General features: G+C 51.9%; 8 protein-coding genes across 8 annotated transcripts; 4 read left to right on the top strand and 4 right to left on the bottom strand.

Annotated features, from left to right (window-relative positions):
- Positions 1–350: 350 nt before the first annotated feature.
- LRP88_06488 (uncharacterized protein) lies at positions 351–1,033 on the bottom strand (the record flags this gene model as incomplete). The annotated part of the gene is made up of 3 exons (XM_083243026.1): positions 351–366; positions 424–905; positions 974–1,033. 3 exons carry the CDS (start codon positions 1,031–1,033, stop codon positions 351–353), a joined length of 558 nt encoding a protein of 185 aa, XP_083101962.1.
- Positions 1,034–1,525: 492 nt separating this feature from the next.
- On the top strand, positions 1,526–4,204 carry LRP88_06487 (NADPH cytochrome P450 oxidoreductase family protein; the record flags this gene model as incomplete). The annotated part of the gene is made up of 4 exons (XM_083243025.1): positions 1,526–1,842; positions 1,912–3,244; positions 3,316–3,591; positions 4,094–4,204. The coding sequence occupies 4 exons, from the start codon at positions 1,526–1,528 to the stop codon at positions 4,202–4,204; spliced, it is 2,037 nt and encodes a 678-aa protein (XP_083101961.1).
- Positions 4,205–4,930: 726 nt separating this feature from the next.
- LRP88_06486 (FAD binding domain-containing protein) lies at positions 4,931–7,005 on the top strand (the record flags this gene model as incomplete). The annotated part of the gene is made up of 5 exons (XM_083243024.1): positions 4,931–5,042; positions 5,105–5,185; positions 5,246–5,391; positions 5,452–6,065; positions 6,123–7,005. 5 exons carry the CDS (start codon positions 4,931–4,933, stop codon positions 7,003–7,005), a joined length of 1,836 nt encoding a protein of 611 aa, XP_083101960.1.
- Positions 7,006–7,308: 303 nt separating this feature from the next.
- Positions 7,309–10,291, bottom strand: LRP88_06485 (uncharacterized protein; the record flags this gene model as incomplete). Its single annotated transcript, XM_083243023.1, has 3 exons — positions 7,309–8,055; positions 8,106–9,011; positions 9,743–10,291. 3 exons carry the CDS (start codon positions 10,289–10,291, stop codon positions 7,309–7,311), a joined length of 2,202 nt encoding a protein of 733 aa, XP_083101959.1.
- A 2,912-nt stretch (positions 10,292–13,203) lies between these two features.
- LRP88_06484 (uncharacterized protein) lies at positions 13,204–13,509 on the top strand (the record flags this gene model as incomplete). The annotated part of the gene is made up of 1 exon (XM_083243022.1): positions 13,204–13,509. The coding sequence occupies one exon, from the start codon at positions 13,204–13,206 to the stop codon at positions 13,507–13,509; it is 306 nt and encodes a 101-aa protein (XP_083101958.1).
- A 5,148-nt stretch (positions 13,510–18,657) lies between these two features.
- Positions 18,658–19,151, bottom strand: LRP88_06483 (uncharacterized protein; the record flags this gene model as incomplete). The annotated part of the gene is made up of 2 exons (XM_083243021.1): positions 18,658–18,837; positions 18,894–19,151. The coding sequence occupies 2 exons, from the start codon at positions 19,149–19,151 to the stop codon at positions 18,658–18,660; spliced, it is 438 nt and encodes a 145-aa protein (XP_083101957.1).
- A 790-nt stretch (positions 19,152–19,941) lies between these two features.
- On the bottom strand, positions 19,942–20,359 carry LRP88_06482 (uncharacterized protein; the record flags this gene model as incomplete). Its single annotated transcript, XM_083243020.1, has 2 exons — positions 19,942–20,187; positions 20,252–20,359. The coding sequence occupies 2 exons, from the start codon at positions 20,357–20,359 to the stop codon at positions 19,942–19,944; spliced, it is 354 nt and encodes a 117-aa protein (XP_083101956.1).
- A 1,959-nt stretch (positions 20,360–22,318) lies between these two features.
- On the top strand, positions 22,319–23,166 carry LRP88_06481 (uncharacterized protein; the record flags this gene model as incomplete). Its single annotated transcript, XM_083243019.1, has 3 exons — positions 22,319–22,641; positions 22,714–23,066; positions 23,117–23,166. 3 exons carry the CDS (start codon positions 22,319–22,321, stop codon positions 23,164–23,166), a joined length of 726 nt encoding a protein of 241 aa, XP_083101955.1.
- Positions 23,167–23,198: the final 32 nt, after the last annotated feature.

Below are 23,198 nucleotides of genomic sequence, written 5' to 3'. Positions count from 1 at the left end.
ATTCTTCTAAGCGAACTACCTCTTCAGATTTTGTAGGTATCAAATGAAGTGAAGTTGCACTCCAAAGTCATTCTCTTCTTATGCATGAATCTCTTCAAACAAAATCTTTGATAGTTGCATCTTTCATCTCAATGCAGTGAAGGAGAGCGGTACAAGTGAGCAAGTAGTGTTATACTAGCAATGACTTGATTAAGGAAAGCCGTCTATACTTCAGTGCTTACAGCCTTGTCCTTTAACCCAATATGTCCATTAAATACCTGCGAACGGTGGGCTTGGGTCGATCTCGTCAAGGGTTCAATGTCCGCAGTAAGTGACTTGTATTCGCCTGAATTTTGCAAGTCCTCCCAAGCTTACAAGGAATCAAAGCTGCGTGGTGTCAGCGCTGGAACAACATTTGATTAACGATATGCTTAGGCAACTCACCGCAGCCACAGTGTGCTCATGGTCGTGTCTCTGCATTCCTTCAAGACCAGCGCGCTTTGCAGGCCGATGGGGGCCTGGCGAGCTTTTGTTGAGAATCTGACCAGGCGGTCTAGAACCTCTACTCGCCGACTCTCTTCAACGGCCCAGTAGTGGATGGCTACCACGACGCTGGTCTTTGAGTCGGCGTCAGGGTCATCCTCCCGCTTCAAGTAACCTCCGTACTGGTCATAATGATGGAGGTCATAATCTGGGCTCCCAAGACCCTGCACAGTTCTGAGCAGTCTGTCCTTATCGACAAGTTCCATCTCGCGCTTGAATATGTCAGATGACACATGGTCTATGAAGAAGCCGATGGGGTGAGTGTATCCTTCCAATCCCCAGAGCGTGTCTTTGGCGCCGTCTAAATCGTAACCCCAGTAATATGAATCGCCGTAGGGTTCTGTCCGGGAAACCTCGCAAAGGTGGACGAGCCTTTCTCTCCACTGTGGAATAGGACTCAAGCTTAGCGGCGTGTCTTTCAATGAGAGGGATGACAAGGAGTCACACTCACAAATTCAAGAGCTCCATCTCTGCTGACAACCCGAGCAAGAACAAAGAACTTTGGAGACATGGTAAAAGACGTGTTCGGGTAACGGCATCCTTACGGACCAAGATTTATCCTCGAGAGGTCCCTAGCTGTTATTAGTATCGCGACTAGCATGGGATAGTTTAGGGCCGATCGAAGCGGCGTCATCGGTCATGCAGTCGGAGTCATTTCAAACCATCCGAACATTGCCCCGTGCCGAAGTTGCGCCTCCGGGACAACTTCCAGAGAGCCCCACACTGTGCATCGCCTGGCTTCCATCGGCGGGGAACTAACTAGACAGTGATCTTTGATGTAGACTCGGACAAAACACTGGTTCCTAGTTATCGAATACCCAAGATGGTCAATAAGATCCTTTGTCGTTCGTCTCAATATATGCCAGACGGCATAAGACAAACGTCACGGAACATAGTAGTGAGTACCTGACGAGCGACCTGATCTCAAAGCGCACAGTCTAATCCACGTGTGCAGCAGTAACGAAAGAACAAGGAAGAGATCAAACTGTCCAACCGGTTGACCATGACCGCGACCATCGTATCTCTTTTGCTACAGCTGTGGCAAGTCGTCCTAGCCCGTCTGTTGGCATGGATCTCGGCCGTGAAAAGTCGGCCGACAACCCGGGGCGGCACCATCTCGACTAAGGATCGTTGTATCGCCAGAAAAATCGAGGAGGACAAGGTCGAATGTCTTGTTATTTTCGGCTCGCAGTCGGGGACTGCCCAGACCATCGCCGAAAAGCTGGCCCGAGAGGCGAAAGCGAGGTTCGGTCTGGGATGCCTTATCGCTTCCTTCGACGACTACGATTTCAACAACATGTTCAACATCTCAGCAAACACGTTAGTCTTTCTGGTAATGGCTTCCTATGGCGACGGCGAGCCTACAGACGACGCATGCTAGTTCTACAGCCTCTTGACCGACGAGTCGTCGTGGCTCGATGAGCTTGGAGGCAACGGACTCGGAAACCTCAGATTTGGAGCATTTGGGCTTGGGAACAGCACCTACACCCACTATAATAAGGTGATGCGGCAAATCAACGACCAGCTGCTTGCAAGCGGTGCCCAGAGGTTAGGCCCCCTGGGTGAAAGCGATGACAGCAAGGAAACGCCAGAGGAAACGTTTCTTCAGTGGAAGGAAGACATGTGGTCGCATGCCGTAAAGGCAATGGCGTTGGAGGAGCGCGTTGCCATCTTTGAGCCTTCATACGAGGTCTTGGAGGTACAGGCTCAAGAAGACAGGACGGACAAGCCCTCTACCCTGCCCGAGCACTACGGCCAGAGCCCGATTGGAGCCACTCCTGTTCCGATTCGCACTTCGCGCAGTCTTGTATTTACCCATGAAAGAGATTGTGTCCACGTGGAATTGGACATTTCAGGTTCTGAACTCTGCTATGGGACGGGGGATCACCTTGGAGTCTGGCCTAAAAATCCGCAGGCCGAAGTCGAGCGCTTCTTGCAAAGGTTTGGACTGTGGGAGAAGCGCAGGACAACCATCTCGATCCACAAAAGAGAGGGCGACTTCTCATCCCAGACGCTATTCCCATCTGCCGTTTCTGTGGAGGATCTTGCTCTTTATCATCTCGACATATGCGGGCCCGTCTCTCGCCAGTCGCTTTCTGTCATGGCCGACTTTGTGGCCAACGAGGTTCAACGCACCACCCTCAAGCAACTCGGGGCAGACAAGAGCCAGTTCTTGAAGCTGACAGAAGGTCAGTACTTCAACACGGCCCTGCTCCTGGAGCATCTCTTTCCCGGCGGTGAGGCTGTGACGGTGCCGCTTGCAGTCCTGCTCGAGTGCGTGCCCAAGCTCCAACCTAGGTTCTACTCGATATCCTCTTCTGCCATCGCGGAGAGGCAAAGACCCACCATCACGGTCTCGGCGCAGTCAATTCCAGTGCCTGGAACATCGCGTCGTTTCCTCGGCGTGGCATCCAACTTTATCCTAGACTCTACCCGTGCCAGAGAGTCCCACACCGCTGGGGCCAACCTGTTGCCTCCCAAAGCCGAAGGCGATGGTCTCCCAAGTCTGCCGGTTTTTGTTCGAACCTCGAGCTTTAGGCTTCCAGAAGACCTGTCTGTTCCCGTGTTGATGATTGGCCCCGGCACAGGCGTCGCACCGTTCCGTGGATTCATCAGAGAAAAGGTAGAGCAGAAACGGCAGGGCCAGGAAGTTGGGACCCTGACGCTGTTTTATGGCTGTCGCAGAGAAGACGAGGACTTTTTATACAAGGACGAGTGGAAGGTGAGTGCCAGGACAATGCTTAAAGACTTCGACGTGGTTTGATAGACCCAACTGACAGGAGAACTACACAGGCATACCGGGATGAACTCGGCGACAAGTTTCAAATGCACGTAGCCTTTTCTCGACAGACGGAGAAAAAGGTCTATGTCCAGGACATCCTGATGAAAAAGTGGGAAGAGGTGATGTGCGTCATTCGCAACAACGGAGCCATATACGTCTGTGGCGATGTACGCATGGGTAAGGGCGTGTATTCCACCCTCCGTGACATACTGGTCAAGGGAGAGGGGATCTCGGAAGATGAAGCCGAAGACAGACTGCGGGAAATGAAGCAGTCTCGTTTCTATCATGTAAGAAAACACTCCGTCCTTTTTCTGTTTGCATGTCTAAGAAGCGTCTAGGAGGATGTTTGGTGATGTGAGAGACGGCAGCAAAGAACGCATAGTGCGAGTACATGCCAAATGTTTCAGTCGTCAGCATAGAGTCTAAAAATGGTTCCTTTGGTTCATGTCAGCTCCGACAAAGGGCATCCTCTCTGATGTATCTATGCGGCATTGACAGTAAACGCCAGCTACGTAGCAATCAAGGTACTTTGTTCTGCCTGACCAGAGTATTGGAATATGAACGTCTAGCTACTTCAAATTGTTGTCATTAGGCAGATTGGTATGAAGACGCTCTATAATAGACAACCAAGCAAAGAAGAAGCAGCAGCGTGACGTTTCCAACAGTTCCGAGCCCAGCCAGCCCGCTCTTGGTTATTCCCCCCCGAGACAGATGTTGATTCGTTTCGTCGTTGGCCTGAGTCATGTTGTGTTGCTCTTGGTCAGAACGCTCTCTCACTCTACGCAGTAGCAGAAGGGACTGCCATACCTTTCCGGAGCTGCTCTCGAGCTCACCAACACAGAGCGTGTCGAGTATCTCAAGTGCATCGCTGCTGTGTTGAATCTCGTCAAACGGCTGTGAGGCATCTGTGCCTGCGAATTCCAGTATGGCCTCTGCGCCGCCCCTGGTGTGTCTGTCAGAACGAACTCTCTGCGACGACCGGGGAAGAAGAGGATGGAAGCTACAGACGGATGATTCTCGATGAACCGAGTGCAATTGTACACTTTGCCGTGGATTGCCACGTAGACCGCACCGTCCGTGTTTCGTTCGGCCACGTCCTGGAGGGTGTATTTGGTGGCCGCCATTATTTGGACCGCTGGGGCGACGAGGGAGTGAGGGCTAGGTCAAAGATTGAAGTCTTGAGCAGAGGAGGGAATATTGGTGAGAAACAGCCATAGCTGTTGACTTGCCTCTCCATCCGTATACTCGAGACTCATTCTTGTGACTGAAGCCATGTTTGTCCGATGTCCAGGTAGTCGGCCTAGTCTACTCTCTTGTCCCCGGGCGATCCTCGGACGAAAGGTGAAGGCTACGGGCCATCTTCGCTGCGATGTATTGTCACAATCGAGTCCGTCTTCCCTAAAAGATGGCGTCGAAAAATGCCCTCGTTGTTATTTAGTACTTGATCTATTCTTTCGAGCTTGTTCTATAGTGACCTCTTTGTAAACCTCAGACAAGCACCTTTTGCACTTGATCCTCGATCAAGTCTTAGCCCACCCACTCACTCACAGCCGATCGACACAGACTCCAAGGACACCCCAAAGACTTTGCTTCAAGAGTTGGGAGATAGTTGAAGGTGGGGACAAAATGCAGAATAATACGGGCACGGGCGATCAGGGAGGTGTAACCGATACCGAGTGCCTCATTGTTGGGTGTGGCCCTTCAGGAGCATCTCTGGCGTGCTTTCTAGCTTCCTATGGTTAGTAAAAGACGAAACGCCCCGAAAAAGCATGTCTATTAGCTGACATGGTGAGCTCCAAGGCCTGGAAGGCATCATGATAGGAGCGGCGCCGGGCACAGCCAACACGCCACGCGCGCACATCACCAACATGGCGGCCTTGGGTAAGTCGGCAGTTTGATAGCAAATTATTCCATGAAGTCTGGCTTACGGATGGGACACAGAATGCTTGCGCGACATTGGACTTGACCGAGACATCCTCCAAGTCGCCTCTAAGGGGCATTGCATGATACACACCCGATGGTGTCACAGCATGGCGGGCGACGAATTCGCGAGGCTCTACTCCTGGGGCAACGATCCCGCGCGAAAGGTTGTCCCATTCACCAGCCATTTTGTCAGTTGTCCAGAATCTCTAACCTCTCCTGTGTAGGGCGACTATGAGACGGCCAGTCCATGCGATCCCGTGGATGTTCCCCAGACTCTCCTCGAGCCTGTTCTAATTCGACATGCCTCCCACAACGGCTTCCGAGTAACCTTCAACACGGTTCTCCTGTCCTTCAGCAAGGACACGGCGACTGGCCTGATCACTGCTGTGGTTCGTGACAAGATCTCCCAGTTGGTCTACCGGATTCGAACCCGCTACCTTTTCGGGGCAGACGGAGCTCAGAGCGAGGTTGTCAAGCAGCTTGAACTCCCTCTGTCCCGGAAGCCCAGTCAAGGCCTTGCCATCAACGTACTGGTCAAGGCAGACCTCTCCCACCTTGTTGACTCTCGCAGAGGTAACCTTCACTGGATCATGCAGCCGGATCTCGAGCATCCTGAGTTCGGCTGGCTGGGTATCGTGCGCATGGTGAAGCCGTGGGATGAGTGGATGTTTATCCTGTTCCCTAACCGTGACTGGGATACCAAGGGCCAGCCGACGAACGAGCAATATCTTGAACGCATCCGTCAGTTTATCGGAGATGACACACCCGCCGAGATCTTGAACACGTCTAAGTGGTTCATCAATGAGATTGTGGCCGAGGAATATTCACACGGCAACATGTAAGCACCCTCGCTGGTCCATAAGATGCCGCGGCATACTGACTTGGCTCATGACAGATTCTGCTTGGGCGATGCCGTGCACCGTCACCCTCCGATGAATGGCCTGGGGTCCAACACATGCATCCAGGATGCCTTCAACCTGGCCTGGAAGATCGCCTACGTCCACAACGGCTGGGCTTCTCCCGCCCTCCTCCAGACATACAGCCAGGAGAGGCAGCCTGTCGGACAATCCATCATCGCGCGGGCAAACCAAGCTTTCCGTGATCACTCTGATATTTGGAATGCCATCGGTGCTCTGCCCTCTGACGATGTCGAAGCCCGGCGTCGCATCCTGGACGAGCTCAAGTCGGCTACTCCCGAAGGTGAGGCACGGCGCAAGCTTTTCCATGCAGCCATCAAGAATTCGTCTCACGAGTTCCACGGTCTGGGGATCGAGATGAACCAGCACTACTCGGGCGCTGGCATCTACGATGCTAATGAGTCCAAGCCCTACTCACCCACAGGTCGTGCCGCAGAGGATCCCGTGCTGTACCACGAGCCCAGCACGTACCCTGGCCGCCGACTGCCACACGTATGGCTCAACACGACGATCCCCTCAAACGCCGTCAGCACGATAGACCTAGCTGGGGGCGGCAGCTTTGTGCTATTCACCGGCATAGGCGGCGACGCTTGGAAGACGGCCGCCCAGCGCGTCGGCGACTACCTCGGAACCCCTCTCAAGGCCTACTCGATCGGCTTTCGCCAAGAGTGGGAGGACTTCTACTTCAGCTGGCAGGAGGTCAGGGGAGTTGAGGATTCAGGGGTCGTTCTGGTCCGTCCGGATCGAGTTGTCGCCTGGCGAGCTCAAAAGATGTTGTCCAACGAAGAGGAATGTGTAGAAAAGCTTTGCACCGTGATGCGGAGTATTTTGGGTTTGCTTCATGAAACTTCACTTCTATAACCTTTATTAAAATTTTCCTTTTGACTTTTCTCTCCCCAAGTGTGAAGCGCCCTTTGCGCGACTCTGTGTCTCTGGCTTTGGCTACACGATTGAAGCTTATATCCAAGCAATTATAAATTAATCGCACATCAACAAGACTTGAGGCCTCGATAAATCACGCCCTGGTAGTCGGGTATGGGGTCGTGATAGCCTCAGTAAGGCTTCTTACATGTTGGCTGTCCCACAATGGGCGGAGCAGAGAATAGCGCGACGCAACAGCGATTTCGACAAGGGAGAGGGTTTTACTTTCTAAGTACTCCAAGATTATTTACCAGCCAAACTCATCCCTGCGAGATAACCAAACGTCATACCTGGACCAATACTCGATCCTCCTCCAGGGTACTCGCCACGCATGATGGAGTTGGCATCCAATCCCACAGCATACAACCCCGGAATAACCTTGTTGGATGTGTCAAGAACTTGGGCTTGTGCATTGGTCTGCAGACCATAAGTGGAACAGACGTTTCCGGGGTACAGAGTTAGAGCATAGAAAGGTGGTCGGGTGCAGGTTCCAAGGCTAGGATTGGGGAAGCCTGCAGACGGGTCGCCGTAGAAGAGATCGTAGGAGGACTGACCCCTTCCGAGCTCGGGGTCTAGACCCTTGGCCGCGTTTTCGTTACACGCTGCCACAGTGTCTCGAAGCGCCTCAGGCGGCACTTGGATCTTGTCGGCCAACTCATGCAGCGTCCCAGCTTTAACGAGATAACCTTGAGCAATCAAGGAGCGAGGGGACATGGGCCACGGGAGAGCCATGCCCATGCCGTATCGTCTTAGAAATCGGCTGTCGGCGACAAGAAATGCCTTTTCTATTCCCTGCTCGTGCATTGTCTGGACAAACTCCTGGTACGGCTCGGCCTCGTTGGCGAAGCGTCTCCCGGCTGTGTTGATGATGATGGAGCCTGGCTTGGTCCGGTCGACGGAGAAGTGCGGATACCGTCGAACTTGGCCGCTTCTTGTCCGCAGCAGTGATACTGGAGCAAACACGCCGTTCTTGGGATTGGGAGGTGGCATCTGATCTCTGCGTTAGTGGCCAAGTTGCTGTAGTCCTCGTTGTGACTTACCGCAGCCCCAACCTCTCTGCCCATCCGCTGCCCATCACCAACGTTACCTTTTGGCTGCACACTCCAGTCATGGGGAAGATACGTCCGCGCGTCCTGGGATCTTCCGAATCCACCGCTGGCGAGAATCACTCCCTTTGTCGCCACGAACTCCTTGGCACGGCCCTGCGAGTCTTGGGTCACGACAGTGAAGGCGCCCGTGCCGTCTAGTCGCTTCAACCGCGTCACCGGAGAACTTGCCTGTAGCTCAACTCCTGCATCGTCGCAGCTCTTTACCAAGCGACCGACGAGAGCATTGCCGTTTGCCATCTCGGACCCTTTCCCGTACCTCAACACATCAAGACCAAATCGAGTGATCTTGCGGATGCATGCAGCCAAGTTAGACATGCTTTGGAACGGACTCGACAGCACTGGCAGGTCGGCGGGGTCGGCCTGCATAGATCCAAAGGCATGATAGCCTTGCAGAGTGTATCTGATACTCCGCAATCTTTGTCTCCCAAGCTGTCGTCCATCGTACTCTTGCGTGAGGATAGTCCGGCCAACGCTAGCGCCCTCCTTTCCCACATGGTAGTCCGGCAGCGCCACAGGCTTGAACTGGACGGATGTATTGGCCTGCATCCATTGTAGCATGATGGGGGCGTTCTGGAGGAAAGATGAGATCATGCCGTGGTCGTACAGGTCCCCAAGGACGTTGCGAAGATACTTCTCAGCAGATTCTCGACTGTCCACTACGTTGATTGTCTTCTGATGTGCATTATTGGGGATCCAGGCTCCTCCGCCCGAGAATGCTGTAGTTCCCCCGAAAAAGTCGCTCTTCTCAAGCACGAGGGTGCGAAGACCGTGTTTGGCAGCAACCACGGCAGAAGTGAGACCGGCGCAGCCCGATCCTATCACCACCACATCGGAGTGCTGTATATCGTGTGTACCGGACGCAGGATGGCTTCTGCTTGCTGTGGTGTTGAGCGCTGCTTTGCAAGGTGCAGTGGGAGTCCCAAGTTGGGGACGACAACGTCGGGGCCAAATGCCACGGGCCGATCTCTGAGCTTGGCGAATTATGGCAGACATGACTCACGGGCGATATTTGGAATTAGACGAGGTAGATAGGTCCATATGTTTAGGCGCCTTTTTATGCAGTATTTAAACCGACAGAAATGACGGATCAACTAATCGACTTGGACGAAATCAATGGCACAACTTGGGGCTTGAATTACACCGAAAGACGCTTTGAGAGACAGTGTCAGATTAAGCCGATCCCTCGACACCCTTATTAGCTAACCCCATTCAGAGAGAACCGGCCTATCTTTCTAGGGCCTGGTGATATTATCGGGTTGATTTCGTGTAGAAATTGAGATCCTTACTGGTTTATTATCGAGTATTGGCTCGATGTAGCACGATATTGGCTCTGGCCTTTCAGGGCCTAACGAGGCGTAATGACACAATGGGTTTCATCAATTCATTCTTCCAGGCGTGGAGACAGCACTTCATCAATTCTACTAGAACAGTAACAAGCTGCCTGCCTGGCTGTTGTTGATGCCCCCCCAAGAACCAGCCCTTGCAACCCGAAAACCCCAGGCCTGCTTCCTCCTAACCCACGCAGAATCTACCATCCATCCACTTCATTACAAATCGTAATCTACCACCCTAGCCCCTCCAAATCTGCCGATGAATCTATTATGGACCCTCTCAATGGTGTCGATGGGATGCCCGTCCACGATAGCGAACGAAACCGATCGGGTCATGGAGTCCCAAATAAGAGAGTCTTCCGACTGACTATCCAACAGTCGGCGTGCCCACGCCTCCACGCTCGCCCATTCGATCTGACAGTCGCAGTATCCCGTCTGTCCAATCTGCCGCATGGTGATGAACCAAGCGCGAGCTCGCCTGGGCTCGTTGTTTGCGGCGGCAGTAGTTTCTTCCTCGCTGGGGATGACGATGGGGCTCTCTATAGCCCCAGGTTCTTGCTCATCGATGTCATTCTCCAACGGGGAGGCATCGGCGACTGGTCGAGGAGTGGGTTGATGGTGGGGGAGTCGACCCCGGCGGGCTCGAGAAAGGCGCCGAGAAGATCGGGAATGGCGTCGGCGAACCAAGACGTAAGCTCTCCGAAGGAACCAGCGGTGTCTTGGGGGCTGGAATTGAGGCCATGGGTGACGACGGCGATTGCTGCGAGAAGATGGGAGACGGGGCATGGTGTTGTCGATGATTGGAGAAGAAGAGGAAGGCGAAACAGGCGACAAAGAGAGGCAGGCCGCGGCGAGAGCGAAGAAGCGGTGGCGAAAATGAAGAGTCGAGATGTGAGAAGGAAGATGTTTATGATGGTTAGTCTCAATTCCTGAGGGGCGTCTTGACATTTGTGTTGTTTTTGCCGCCAGCTGTTGACAGCTGCCAAGCAGCCCGTCGCGCCAACACTTGCAGAAGGTCTCTTCAAACACTTCAATCCTATATCGAGTAGTGATTTTCGCAGTGACATTGCAGTCAATGTTTGGTCGTGAAGTGAGGGCTTTCATGAACTCATCGGAAAGAGTGGTGTTGGACGCGCGGTTCGCAGCACAGTCGGACGGGTTCAGGTTTGAGATATTCATGACATGGTTGGGAAAGATTTGACCAAAGTACGTGATATGGAAACGCAATAAATTTCGGGATGTTTCTAGAGGCAAAGTATAAAGGAAACGATTCAAGTTATGGTAGTTGCAAAACAGGGACATTACATCCCAGGTGTCCCAAGCAGCGGGTGGTGGTCTCTGCTGCAAGTTGATCCCAGACTGCGTCAGGCTACCGATCTGATAACAAGCTGAAAAATGAAGGGAAGTAACTTCCGGGGTATTGCAGAAAACTGCTGGTAGGCCTCCAAGACTAGGCTATGTGCCATGGGAGAACGAGTGTCACCGATGGGATGAGAGGTAGTGACTACCTGGGGGTCTATAGTAACAAGCGAGCCAGCTGGAGTGATTATAGTACCAGAACTGTTACTGTGGTCTTCGCCATCCTCCATGGTTGCAGAATAAAAGGGCAAATCAGCGATATCTGCTTGTGGCTCCGTGTGCGTAAGAGGGAGGGATTATATATCGGGCAAGACCATCCTTGCTTAGTGAAAGCGCGGTCATCTATTTTATCGTAAAGCTCCAGATAAACTGGGCTATGCCACTGGAACGACGCAGAATGGCTTCTGTCTCATCGTCATTGCCTTCTAGCGTTTCGTGGATTGGTGATCCTGGCTGACGCCCCCTTCAACCACACCACGTAATCCTTGTCTCTGGGCTCTGTGGCCAATATTAAATGGTATATAGTTCAGAAATCTCTCATAGGTAGCATCTCGTACCTTAAACGGGTCGACGTCATGTGTCTATCTTCAACAGAGTAACCGATTAGCAGGGCATAAGCAACGGACACCGGGTTCTCACATATTCAGTCTCGCCAACGAGCACATCCCCGCAGTCCCTCTTTGTGCCCTCTTTTTCCATAGCTCCCCCTCCGTGAGTGTCGAGGAAGCCTGTTCCATGGCCTTAGTTGTAGACTATTACTTCCACTCTGTGATATGGATCAATGCTCGGTTTCGGCGACATGCCTACTACCTGCGGCGTAGCTATCCGCTCGGCCATCTTGACAGCATTCAACATTTTCGTGAATATCGCTCAATTTAGAGCCGGCAATGAATCCTCTGTCATCCATTCGCAGTTGACTAACTGGGATGTCCCCCTTGGAGTCGACTGTGCCGACATGTTTGCAGCCATCAGCCACGGCGATGACCTTTGAAGAACTCGTGGAGCAGAGCCTCATCCAAGGTGTTCGAGCTCCTCCTTATCTATCCTATATGGCGTTCTACTAGGCGCCAGCGGCCGTGCGCTGCTGGATGATATTGACGAAACTCCCTTATATATGAATAGTTAGCAGGTTCGCGATTGCTGCTTTTTCCCCGGGTCCAATGACTGATCACTCGTGCTCCTTGGCGATTCTGGTCAGAATTGACCTCAGGACCGAAGAAGAAACGAAATGGTTGGGTGGCAAAACTCTCAAAGTCTTTCGCTGGGGTAAATCGTATATCTTGGGCCCATTTGCATTGCTGTGATCTTCCAGGTACCATGAGCAGTAAGCATTCATCGCCTTGGTGGCCCCATCGGGCCCCCCTTCCAGCGGGATGGAGATGCTCGTCTGAGCAACCATCTCTGGGTCGTATATATCTGGTCACACTCTCCCTTAGAGACCTGGCGATAGGTAACCTTCTCCTCATGGATGCGGGTGGTGGTGGGAGCGACGCCAGCTGCCGCGAGCGTGTCGAACTCGACAAGTCTCCCGCGATATCGCCCTTGTTGCCCAGGACACAATCTCCTTCTCGAAACCCATCTTTTCGACCAGCGGCATAGCCATCTCGAATACGTGTAACAGTCTCTGTTCCCGTAGCTATCCCATTTGGTGGGCCCTCCATCGTCGGGTCCGCTTGGGTGGTAAGGGGAGAGGGGATCTCGGCAGTTCCAGGGGTGCCTACGACCCCAGCTTCGTATAGCGATGTGGCCTTACACTGTAATTTGGGTATTTGAAGTTACTCAGGTTGTGCAGGTTTAATCGTGGTCTTCATGGTCTCCATTGCATACAACACCATGGCACACGACGCAGCCGTGAATGATCCCATCAGCCTGCACATTGTAGCACATAGCTGCGTTATAACTCTCGGCACCGCAGTTTGAACACCTTTCCTTGGGCGGAGCCCTAGGTGTCTGGTCTGGCGGCGGCTCTTGGTGCTTCTGAGCCGAGGCCTGGGCGTAAGCGGCCTCTAGCCGCTGCCCCTCTGTCGCCACATCTTGCTCCTGCTGCTTCGATGGCTCAGATCGTGCTTACAACTACTGTAAGAGCTATATATGAGGGTTTGAATTGCCCGGCATTAACTCTTCTTACCGTCGGGGAGGCTGATGCCGATTCTGGCCCGAAGGCTGTCCTCCACACTGTCGCTGTTGTTGCCGGCCTACGTAATACCTGACGACATTGCTGCAGCAGAAGCAAAGTTGGAATCGTGATAGTTGCTCTATAAATAACCTGCCTAAGATTACAAACTTCTGCTTCAAGCCTCGGCTGTGGGTACGTTTTTCAGCAGGTTCGCAATTGCAAAATGTTCATTCTTTGTCGCGAGTTCAATGGCGCGTTTGAAGCCCTTTCCATTGAGCACATTGCCCCTTGCCCCAGCATTCAGCAGGAACTGAACCATATCCAAGCGACCATGCTCAGCAGCTCCCTCGATAGCGTACCGCCCCTCAACGAAGGAAGGGGCTCCATTGACATCGGCGCCGTTGTCAATAAGTCGTTTAGCGAGCATTATATCGCCAGATATGGCAGATCCTTGAAGAGCCGTGATCCCTCCATGAACGGCGGGCTTAGCATTGACTTCAGCGCCGTTGTCGAGAAGGAACTGCACTAGGTCCATGTCCGGTTCATTGCGGGAAATGGCTGCTTGGAGTGCGGTCCGCCCAAATCGATACGCTGGCGGCTCATTGATGTCGGCCCCACGGCCAACTAGCATCTTCACGGTTTCCAACTGTCCGTTGTCTGCTGCTAGCTGAGTCGGCGTCCTAGGCTCCCACATATAATCCTCATCCTCTTCGATTGTCTGATCACACCACATGTAGTTGATGATTGCATTGCGCTGAGGCTCAAGCATGCGAGCCAGAATCCCGCCCCACCTTCTTTCTATCGCGCCATGAAGTGCTGAACTTGGCTTTCCGTTCGGTCGATTGACTGGAGCATTAGAATCCAGAAGATAATTGCACATACCCAGAGAATGGTCACCTGAAAAATCAGCCCAGTTCCGGCAAATAGCCTCGAGGGCCGTTACTCCACCCACTAAGGCGGGTGGACCGGAGATGTCAGCCCCTCTGTCTAGCAAAAACAACGCGATTTCAGGAGTCTCGCTCTCCAGTGCTGCTTGCAGTGCGGTACGGCCATCATTCAGATATGCCGGTGCATTTATATCCGCTCCATGTTCGAGAAGGAACTCAAGCATTTCCAACTCTCCCGTGCTGGCCGCCGCTTGAAGAGGGTTCTCTTTGAGCCCAGGAGTATTTACGTCTACTCCCAAGTGAAGCAGGAAGGCTGCCAAAGATGTATGGCCAAATTTTGCTGCTTCGACCAGAGCTTCCATGCCTTGCTCTTCGAGATTCACGCCAGCCTCGATGAAGATTTGCAGGAGCTTAAAGTCATTCTTACGAACAACGGTTTTGAGAATATCATCCTCGTTAACGTCCGCTTTGTGCTTGATCAAAAGCTCACAAACCCTGCGAGGTTGCATGTGTGACTGCAGAGCGGTTTGAAGAGGCGGCCTATCCAAACAGGGGCAATTGGGGCTAACTCCGTGTTTCAGCAACGCGTGAGTGGCCGCGATATACCCTAGCCGGATGGATTCACCCAGCGCTTGCTCGAGCTGTTGCTTTGAAACCGTTCTTGGCTGCCTTTGTAGATAGGCATTGAGGGAGTCGTTCCCCTCATTTGCAGCATCGACCAAGTCTCCAATTGTGAAGCCTACATCGATGGCTCCCATGTGTTCCTGCAGAAGCCTGTAGATGTTTCTGCAGTTCAACGAAGACCATTGCATGATGTCCTGCTTTTCCACTTTGCATGAAGTGTTTGCACCGTGTTTCAGGAGGACGGCCACAATATCTGACTGTTTCAAGAAAACCGCTCTCGCCAGCGGGACTTCATAGCCACCATATGAGAAAGACGCCTTGTTGACATCGGCACCCAATTCGAGCAGAAACGTAACCGCATGGACGTCTCTGCGGTCTACTGCCAAATAGAGAGGAGTTCGTCCGGATCTTCCTCTGTCCACGTTTACTCCTTCTGTAGCAAGCATCCGAGCAAGATCGAAATGGTTCCTTTCAACACAAAGATGGAATAGCTCAGCCCCCCTTTGCCCATCGAAGTAAGTCGGACTAACTCTTGAGAGAGCTAGTTTCATGAAGTCCATATCGCCGATTCGTAGTATTTTATCCAGGATGCTGTCAAATTTGACGCCAAGATCCATCAGTGCGGTCAGAAACTTGATGTTCTTAACACGAACAGCAGACTTCAGAATCTGAGTGGCGAACGCATGGATGGTTGGTGTGTTGATTTGGAGGAATCGCTCTAGGTGTTCGGTGTAATTTTGGTCAATAACCCACTTAAGAAAGGTATCCATTCGGGTGTGCTCGAGTTGGTTGTTGGACGCAAAATACGCTGCGAAGCTGAAGATCGCGGACAGACTGGAGGGACTAGTCGACCGGGAGTCAAGGATGTGAGCAATCTTGTGGGATAGCTCCCCCTCATATCTCTCAGGTATGGATCTTTGAAGCTTGTTTGTGACCACCGAAACATCTCCCGCAAGCTGATGATCCGATGTTGGCCCGAGTAGGTTCAATAAGACACCTCGTCGCGTCTCAGGCGGAAGGGTAATAGACACGCCTGTCGGCGACGACAAGCCTCCATCTAGAAGAGGATGCATCTGCGAAGTTGTAAAATCTGAACTCGCGGTTAGCTTAGAAAACGAGTTGAAGCTTTGTGAAGAAATCACACCTAGCTGCTCGAGGATGGTTTGAAGCTTAAACCAAGGTAGATTCGCCATGAGTTGAAAACTAGGGCGAGTATCGAAAATCTCGAAGTTGAGGAATTGAGAAACTGGCGACAATCTTCTTCCTGGATATTGCGGTCTCGGGGAACTGGTGGTTCCGGGACTGGATGGATCTTCAACGATTGTCACGGGAGGTTGGCGATAGGGCGTTGGCTGATTTACCTCGCCATATCCGTCCAATTCCCACATCCCTAACGAATCAAACGAGACTACCAGTTGATTGTCAGCTTAAATCAGAGCTGTGGGGTAGTATATCTTAGGGGGCAGTCTATCTTACAAGGGTTGTTAATGACAGCCTCAATGTCCATAGGGTCGGGTTGAACTATCTGTTCCGGATCGAACTGCATGACGAAGAGAGCCTCCTGAGGTGATGCTTGGATAGAAACCTGAGGCTCATGAGACTCTACCTCATTGCCCATAAGGGTGTTTGACGGATCAAGATTTGCTCCTGGCATGTTTGCCGCCGCCAATGGTGGAGTCCGGACGGATATCCTTCCTAGAGATGGATTTGGAAGCTCTTTTGGTTGTCTTAGCAGACTGCATAACAACAAGATGTTTGCTCACTTACGATTTGGGGGTATAGTGACATGAGGCCTACGCCTGTGTCGCGCCGTCTCTCGCCTGTGTCTTTGTCGCTCCGTCCCTCGCCTGACGCGGTCCGCTGGCAGCGGCCTGCCCAGCAGGCAGGGCTCAGACTTCTTCCCAATTGCGGCGCGACGCTGGATTTCCTGGCCAATCCAGATCCACTCATCGGCTCTCACGTTCTTCAGGTTTGAGAATCTGTGTTTATACCGTCTCTCTCTGCCATGATGGTGTTGTTAGTCTGCAACTTGGTGATCTGGCGACTCGGGTTACAATAGGGGCAGTACGTCGCTTTGAAATTGTGCCTTTCTTCCATGTGGGAAATGACCTGGGCTAGAGTTTTGTTCTGGGAAATGAAGAGATCATGGATTTCGTCGGTATGTTTGGCCCAATCTAGGACTTCCGGGTCATTCGTTTCCATCTTGTCAAAAGGGACATGGAAGTCAACAGGAAAAGGAAGAAAAGGCAAGCTAAGCCAATTTGGACAAAATTCGGTGACGAGTCTGTTTGAGTTTGTGCCGAGATGGTGGGAAGCTGGTCTACTTATGTACATCTTTGCGGGACTTCACGTGGACGGCATTGTGCTTTTGGGTGTACTTTTGTTTTATTTGCGTACTTTTGCTTGATTGGGTCGAGTGATTTGTCTCACCAGTCACCACCTCTTAAAGCAGATGTCGGTGTACCCTGCCTTTTCATTTGAGTGAGGTCGGTGCATAAGTACAAGAAAAGAAGCGCCACGTTTCGCGGGAGAGGCGGTGCCTTGATGGAATGGCACATAATTGGCCGGGCCGCAAAAGGACAATGTAATTCACCAACCTCAGTTGTGTTACGCCTGTGTTATCTCTGTTGGGTCGCTCAGAAGTCCACCCACCGCTTCGAGCCCTTGACCAAGCATCCTTCACCAACACACGTCAAAAGAGCAACGATCGCCCGCTTCTTGCTGGGAGTCAGACGACGAGATTCCTCCGACGCGGCTTTTATTTGATGATATAAATGAAACAGACACACGGGGATTTGCACAACTTGCCACAGCTGCAGAAACTTTCAGTTGCGGCGTTTGCCCAGCCCCTTTCGTGTGCGGCTCCCTGTCGGGTTTCCCCGACTGGCTTGAAATAAGCAGCCTCGAAACGACACGTGTCATGCGACCCAAGATGCGGACTCGTGGTTTGAGGCGAACCATGTACTGTCGGTGGTAAGGCGACTGATTCTCAGAAGTACAAGCCTCAAGTTTTGGGGCACGCCTACAAAGGACATGTCGCCATCCATGTCTCAGGCTGATGGCGGCGCCCTAGCACAGAAGGACATCCTTTACACATCCTTGACCCCAACTCTTTCCGCACCTCACGAAAAGGCAGCGAATGGAGAGGCGTGAATCCGACTTGGCCGAAATTGACCTGAGTGAATGGCCGTAACAAAGATACAATCTTGGCTCGTCGTCATCGAATAGTTCAATGCGTCGTGCACCTATGTTCTTATATCCACAGGTCACAAAAGTACACTATACGGGAAAGGAGTGGGAAGGAGGAATAAAATCGTCACATGGAGAATATAAATATGTCAACCTAGGTTGCCGTTCGATGCTACTTGGCAACTACTACCCAGCATTAGCATCTCTAAGTTCTGTGCTTCCCTCGACTTGACCTTATACATCTAATTCGACCTTAACAACGAGATTCCCGTCATCATGGCCAGTCAACCAGACGCGTCACTCATAGTCGAACCGAGCGAATGCTTGACTAGAAAGGATAACAGTTCAAGTTGTCGCATATCAAGTTCTACCGACCAAACGCAGCCCATAACCACCCATAAAACGTGTGTATCTCGTACTAGTTTCTATGCCAGGACAAATCTGACTAACCATTGCCCTCTAACAAAACAGGAGAGATGGTGTCACCCAGGGATTAGTTCTCCCAGAAGCGTCATTGTCGATGTTGACCCGATATGTATATGAAAACCGGAGAAGCGAATTGACGATATCGGAGCGGCTGCAGCAGGAAGCAAATGTAAAGGTCTGACTATGACTGGGAGAGTTCATTACGGGGAGAAGTCTGATCGAGTTGTCGCCGGCGGACCTAGCTAGTTAGACTTGCCTATCTTGATATGCTATCCTAATATTATCTCTGCTATCCTGGTGCATCTAATACGATAGGTATTAGATAGAGCTAGGCTCTCTTATCCTAGCGCTAGGATACATATTAGGATAAGCAGCTAGCTCTAATTTGATAGCATTTGTCTTTTACTCGTGAAAGAAGCAGGCGATATACCCATCGGTGTAGAATATCTCCTCTCCCTCCTGAAATCGATCTAGTGAGCAGGAAACAGTCGGAGGGCTCTTAACTTGTTCTTCAATCGCCACCATACGCAAGGCCGTCTTCGAATCCGGCATCATAGGTACGCGGTTTGTTGCTCCCGGTTCCAGCCACATGCAAGTCCGGCGGCCATGACCTGGCGAAAGCCTCGCTCATGGCCTCGCAAGTACTCGTCAAGGAGCTGGTCGTCGCTGTACTCATGAGGCTCCGATGACCTCCCTCTGTCGTCGCCGTGTGTGTCCCACTCTGTCAGTATCTAATCACCGTTAGCTTGTACCTCAGGGATAATATTTGAGCTGGAGACTAACATACTCTTGCACCGCTCATCCAGACGTTCCTCTTTGTCGGGGTGCTCTTCTCCCTCGTCTCCAATACTTCCTCCTTCAGTTTGGTGGGAGGTGAGTTCCTCATGGGCACCTCCTCAGGTGTCGTATGACTAGCGATGAGCTCTGAATGAGGCACCTGAGGATCAGCAACCTCCTGGCCGGGACCGGTGGTGGTACGCGTGATGGTGAAGGTGGCAGCTGCGGTGGCAGCTGCGCGGCGGACGTTGCAGAAACGCCATGACATCGAGTCACTCTATCCACCAGACATGTTCCCTCCATCAAATAACTCGAGCCGTCCCTCAAAGTAACCTTCGCTATATAAAATGTTAAGTGTCCGTATTGCACCCTCCGCCTGGCCCTGGATGTCACCAGACAGGCGCCCCTTGGGGAAGCCAAGGCCAGAAATCCTCTCGTTGTCCGCTCAAGTAAGCGTGGAGGAGTGCGATCATGTTGACGTAGCTTATCCCCTCGTCTGCATTCTCTCATTCATCGGCTTAGTGGGTGGTAGGGGCCTCGGCGGCTTCCCCTTCAACCGGCGTATGATCGTTTACGTCTTCTCCCTCAGGCTCATCATCGGTGGAGACGGTAGTAGTGGTGGCTACGGCAGCGACCTGTCGACTTGAGCATCCGTTGACTGTAGCATTGAAACTGGCGGTATGCGTCTGTGTATGATCGGCGAGTGGCGAAGGACAAGTCGTTGGGGAAGCAGGAGCCGTCCCTCCACAGCCGAAATGAAGTGATATAATACTCGCTCTGAGAAGGACAAAAGAAAGTGGGCTAGGAGCTTCTCGCCCTTAGGGAAGGTTAGGCAGGCTAAAGAGCCAAATGAAGAATTAGCAGCAAACAGAACCATAATTCAAAACGACGGCGGGTGATTTTCATGAGGGGACAATGTGATGAGTTTGAGAGTGCGTCAATGTCCGAGATTCGGTAGTCTATCTAAGCAGGGTTGCTTGAGCTTCTTTTAACCTAATACCAATCGTTAGTTTGAATGGAAAAGCGAACAGCATAGAGCTCCTAGCATTTGATGTCCTTCATTCTTGAGATGCGAGCCCATCCTCAAACCCAGCGTCATAGGCTTCTTGTTGCCTTTGACGGAGCCCGTAGGCAAATCCCATGGCCATCCCTTCACGATAGGCACGCTCCTGGCCCCGACGGAGGCCAAGGCGGAGCCCCCGTCGATGGCCGCGGAGGCACTCCTCAAGCAGGTCCTCATCGGTGATACTGGGAGGCTCCGCGAGCCTCCCTTCGTCGTCGTGGGCGTACCATTCGGCCAGCATCTAATCACTGTTAGCTCATGTTTCAAGAGTCATATTTGGGACTTACCTGGCGAACTGTCGCCACGATTGAGTCCACAAGTGCGCGGCGCTGTGCACGGCGCATGGCGCGGATGACGTTTCCAAACGCCTTAGGATGAGTGGCGGGGCGCGTGTATCTTCCAGTGCGTGGCATATTGTTGGTTTTGTGTCAAAGATTGAGGTGGTGGCTTTCTGATTTTTGCCTTTTTGTCGGAAGAAAGAAATCCAAGATCCAAAAACAAAATCTGGTCATATAAAATGTACGTTTTGCCTGCCAGTGCGCTGCCACTGCTCCGGTAATGGCGCTAAAACTTACGTCTCTTCCGAGACAAACGAGTGAATAGCGGTCTAATTGATTATTTATGAAATGTCTACTTTGGGACTAATATAAAATCTTCAAGTATTGCTCTACTTGGAGGTCGGTAGTGGTAGTGTGCCAACTGATGTCTTGGTGGCTCTATGGGTTGTCATGGCTGTGAAAGAAGAGGGAGAAAGATATAAGTAGAGAAAGACAATGCATCCATATGATGATCTTTTAGAAGCGAGATTCTGTTACAGTTTTGAAGGTAGATCAATCCATTACCTGAGCATACGTGATGTCCAAGGAGTCCAAGAACCAAGACGCGGGAAGACAACCGACACCCGAGTCTGTGACACCAAGACAGTGAAAGACTGTGGAGGGTTTTGCGAAGAGTTGTGACTCGGGCTTGTATATAATGTTACTGTGAAGGTGATGGTGAATATGTAAAAGGCAGAAGAGAAGACTTATACGTGTTAGACTCAAGCCACCCTGGAGGATAGTTGTGTTCAGGCTTGAGCATGAAGATGAAGGTGTGTTGGATGAAGTAGGAAAGACTGAACTTCTTGCGGATATCTATGGGGTATTTATATTTGTGCAGATGGGCAAAGAATGTTCTGTCGTTGTGGTCTGGCAAGTTGTGAGCTGAGTTTGCCCATGACTGGTGGCTACGTCATGTTGGTCAAAACGAAGGCATGCATGGTAAACAGTGATGAAGAGTCAACGGTTTGGGAAAACATTGGGCTGCGAGCGGTATAGAAATCATTTGTGTTTGTTGCCATCTATTTGTCTAAGAACACAAGCATGCCCCATCAGTTTGGCTCTACAGGTTATCACCGTGATTGCATCATGTTGTTTGGAGGGGTATGAACAATCAGCGCAGATTCCTTCAAGCAATTCACAATCTGCATAAAGGGCCATTCAATTGTGCTCGGTTATGTCTTTCCATTGCCAAGCACCTACGCGGCCCATCTCTCACGCAGTTTGCCCAGAGCTGACGTACACTGAACAGCTTGACAAATTCAAACAACACAAACTAAGACAAAGACAGCAGGGGAACAGGAGCGATCTGACAATAGGTTACCTTGATTACTTGCTGCGCACATCAGCTGTTCACGGATAATGCACAGCCAGCTGAACAGCCCCATAGCGATGGATCAACCCTGTTCAGAGCCGCCAAACACTACAGGGATAACGGAGTTCCCGAGAGAATACAGTTCAATATATGCAGGTTGACCGCCCTATACGAAAACCTTACCTGTGCTTGTAAACTCTACTCTACTGATCTAACCGACACTGGCGCAAGAACCTTCTCTTTCGCGCTCAAAGGGAATAGCTCAGCGATGGCCAACTTCCTCTTTTAGAAACGAACAGTCCGCTCCGAGAACCTGCTCAATCGAGCTAGGTTGATCGTCCAACCTCCCATAGGCCCATCTCACGCCACGAGGCCCGGTCCCTATTGCTGGGAGAACTCCCGGGAATGCAACTCTAAACAATGGCTCTAAGGCGAATTACACCATTGGTGGAATATCCCGTTTTAGCCTGATGTGGTTCGGTTTTGTCGGCACTTGATGGGGTCCCGTAAAACGGCCCATTGCCGCATACGACTTCTTGGCCGAGCCAGGGGTTTCAGGTCCAACACACGGGCCAATCTCAGGAGCCCGGATATTAAGGGACTAGGATTTTACTCTATTAGAGACGGCAGATGATCTTCTGGCCTATATAAGTATTCAGCTAATACCAAGTTCTGTTGGTTTGTTCATCACCAGTTTCAACTTCATCTCATCTCAATAGTCTCACATTCAAATCGTCACCATGAAGTTCTTTGGTGTTGTTTCGGCCTTCCTTGCCGCCACGGCTGTGGCCACTCCCACCACTCCCACCGAGACTATCGAGAAGCGAGACACCACCTGGTGCGATGCTTTTGGCTCTCTGGCCACCTCTGGATACACCGTCTACCACAACAACTGGGGTAAGGGCGATGCCACCTCTGGGTCTCAGTGCACCACCTTCACCTCGGTCAAGAGCAACAGCTTTGTCTGGTCCACCAGCTGGACCTGGGCTGGTGGCCCCGGCAAGGTCAAGTCCTACTCCAACGTGGCTCTTGAGAAGATCAACAAGAAGATCTCCGACATCAAGTCGGTTTCCACCCGCTGGATCTGGCGGTAAGAAGCCCGTTCCCTCACCCTTGTCTTAGACTAACTGGTCAGATACACCGGAACCAAGATGATCGCCAACGTCTCCTACGATCTCTGGTTCGCTCCCACCGCGTCCTCCAAGAACGCCTACGAGATCATGATCTGGGTCGGTGCCTACGGTGGTGCCCTCCCCATCTCCACGCCCGGCAAGGGTGTTATTGACCGCCCTACCCTTGCTGGTGTCCAGTGGGACGTCTACAGGGGCCCCAACGGCGACGTCGACGTCATCTCCTTCGTCGCCTCCAGCAACCAGGGCAACTTCCAGGCTGATCTCAAGGAGTTCCTCAACTACATTACCAGCAAGCAGGGTGTCCCCAGCAGCTACGTTGCCACCAGCTTCCAGGCTGGTACCGAGCCTTTCGAGGGTGAGTGATGCTTCCGTATATGATTGATGTTCGATTACTGACAGTTTTAGGTACCAACGCTGTCCTCAAGACCTCTGCTTACACCATCTCCGTCAACTAAGACACTGCGAGATATCAGTCTTGGCGATGATG

The sequence above is a fragment of the Fusarium phalaenopsidis genome, assembly GCF_050370095.1.
Source record: "Fusarium phalaenopsidis strain FUZ10S chromosome Unknown contig_32296, whole genome shotgun sequence".
In the NCBI taxonomy this organism is placed as follows: domain Eukaryota; kingdom Fungi; phylum Ascomycota; class Sordariomycetes; order Hypocreales; family Nectriaceae; genus Fusarium; species Fusarium phalaenopsidis.
Note: the sequence above shows the minus strand (reverse complement) of the source record. Positions and strands in the feature narration are given on the sequence as shown.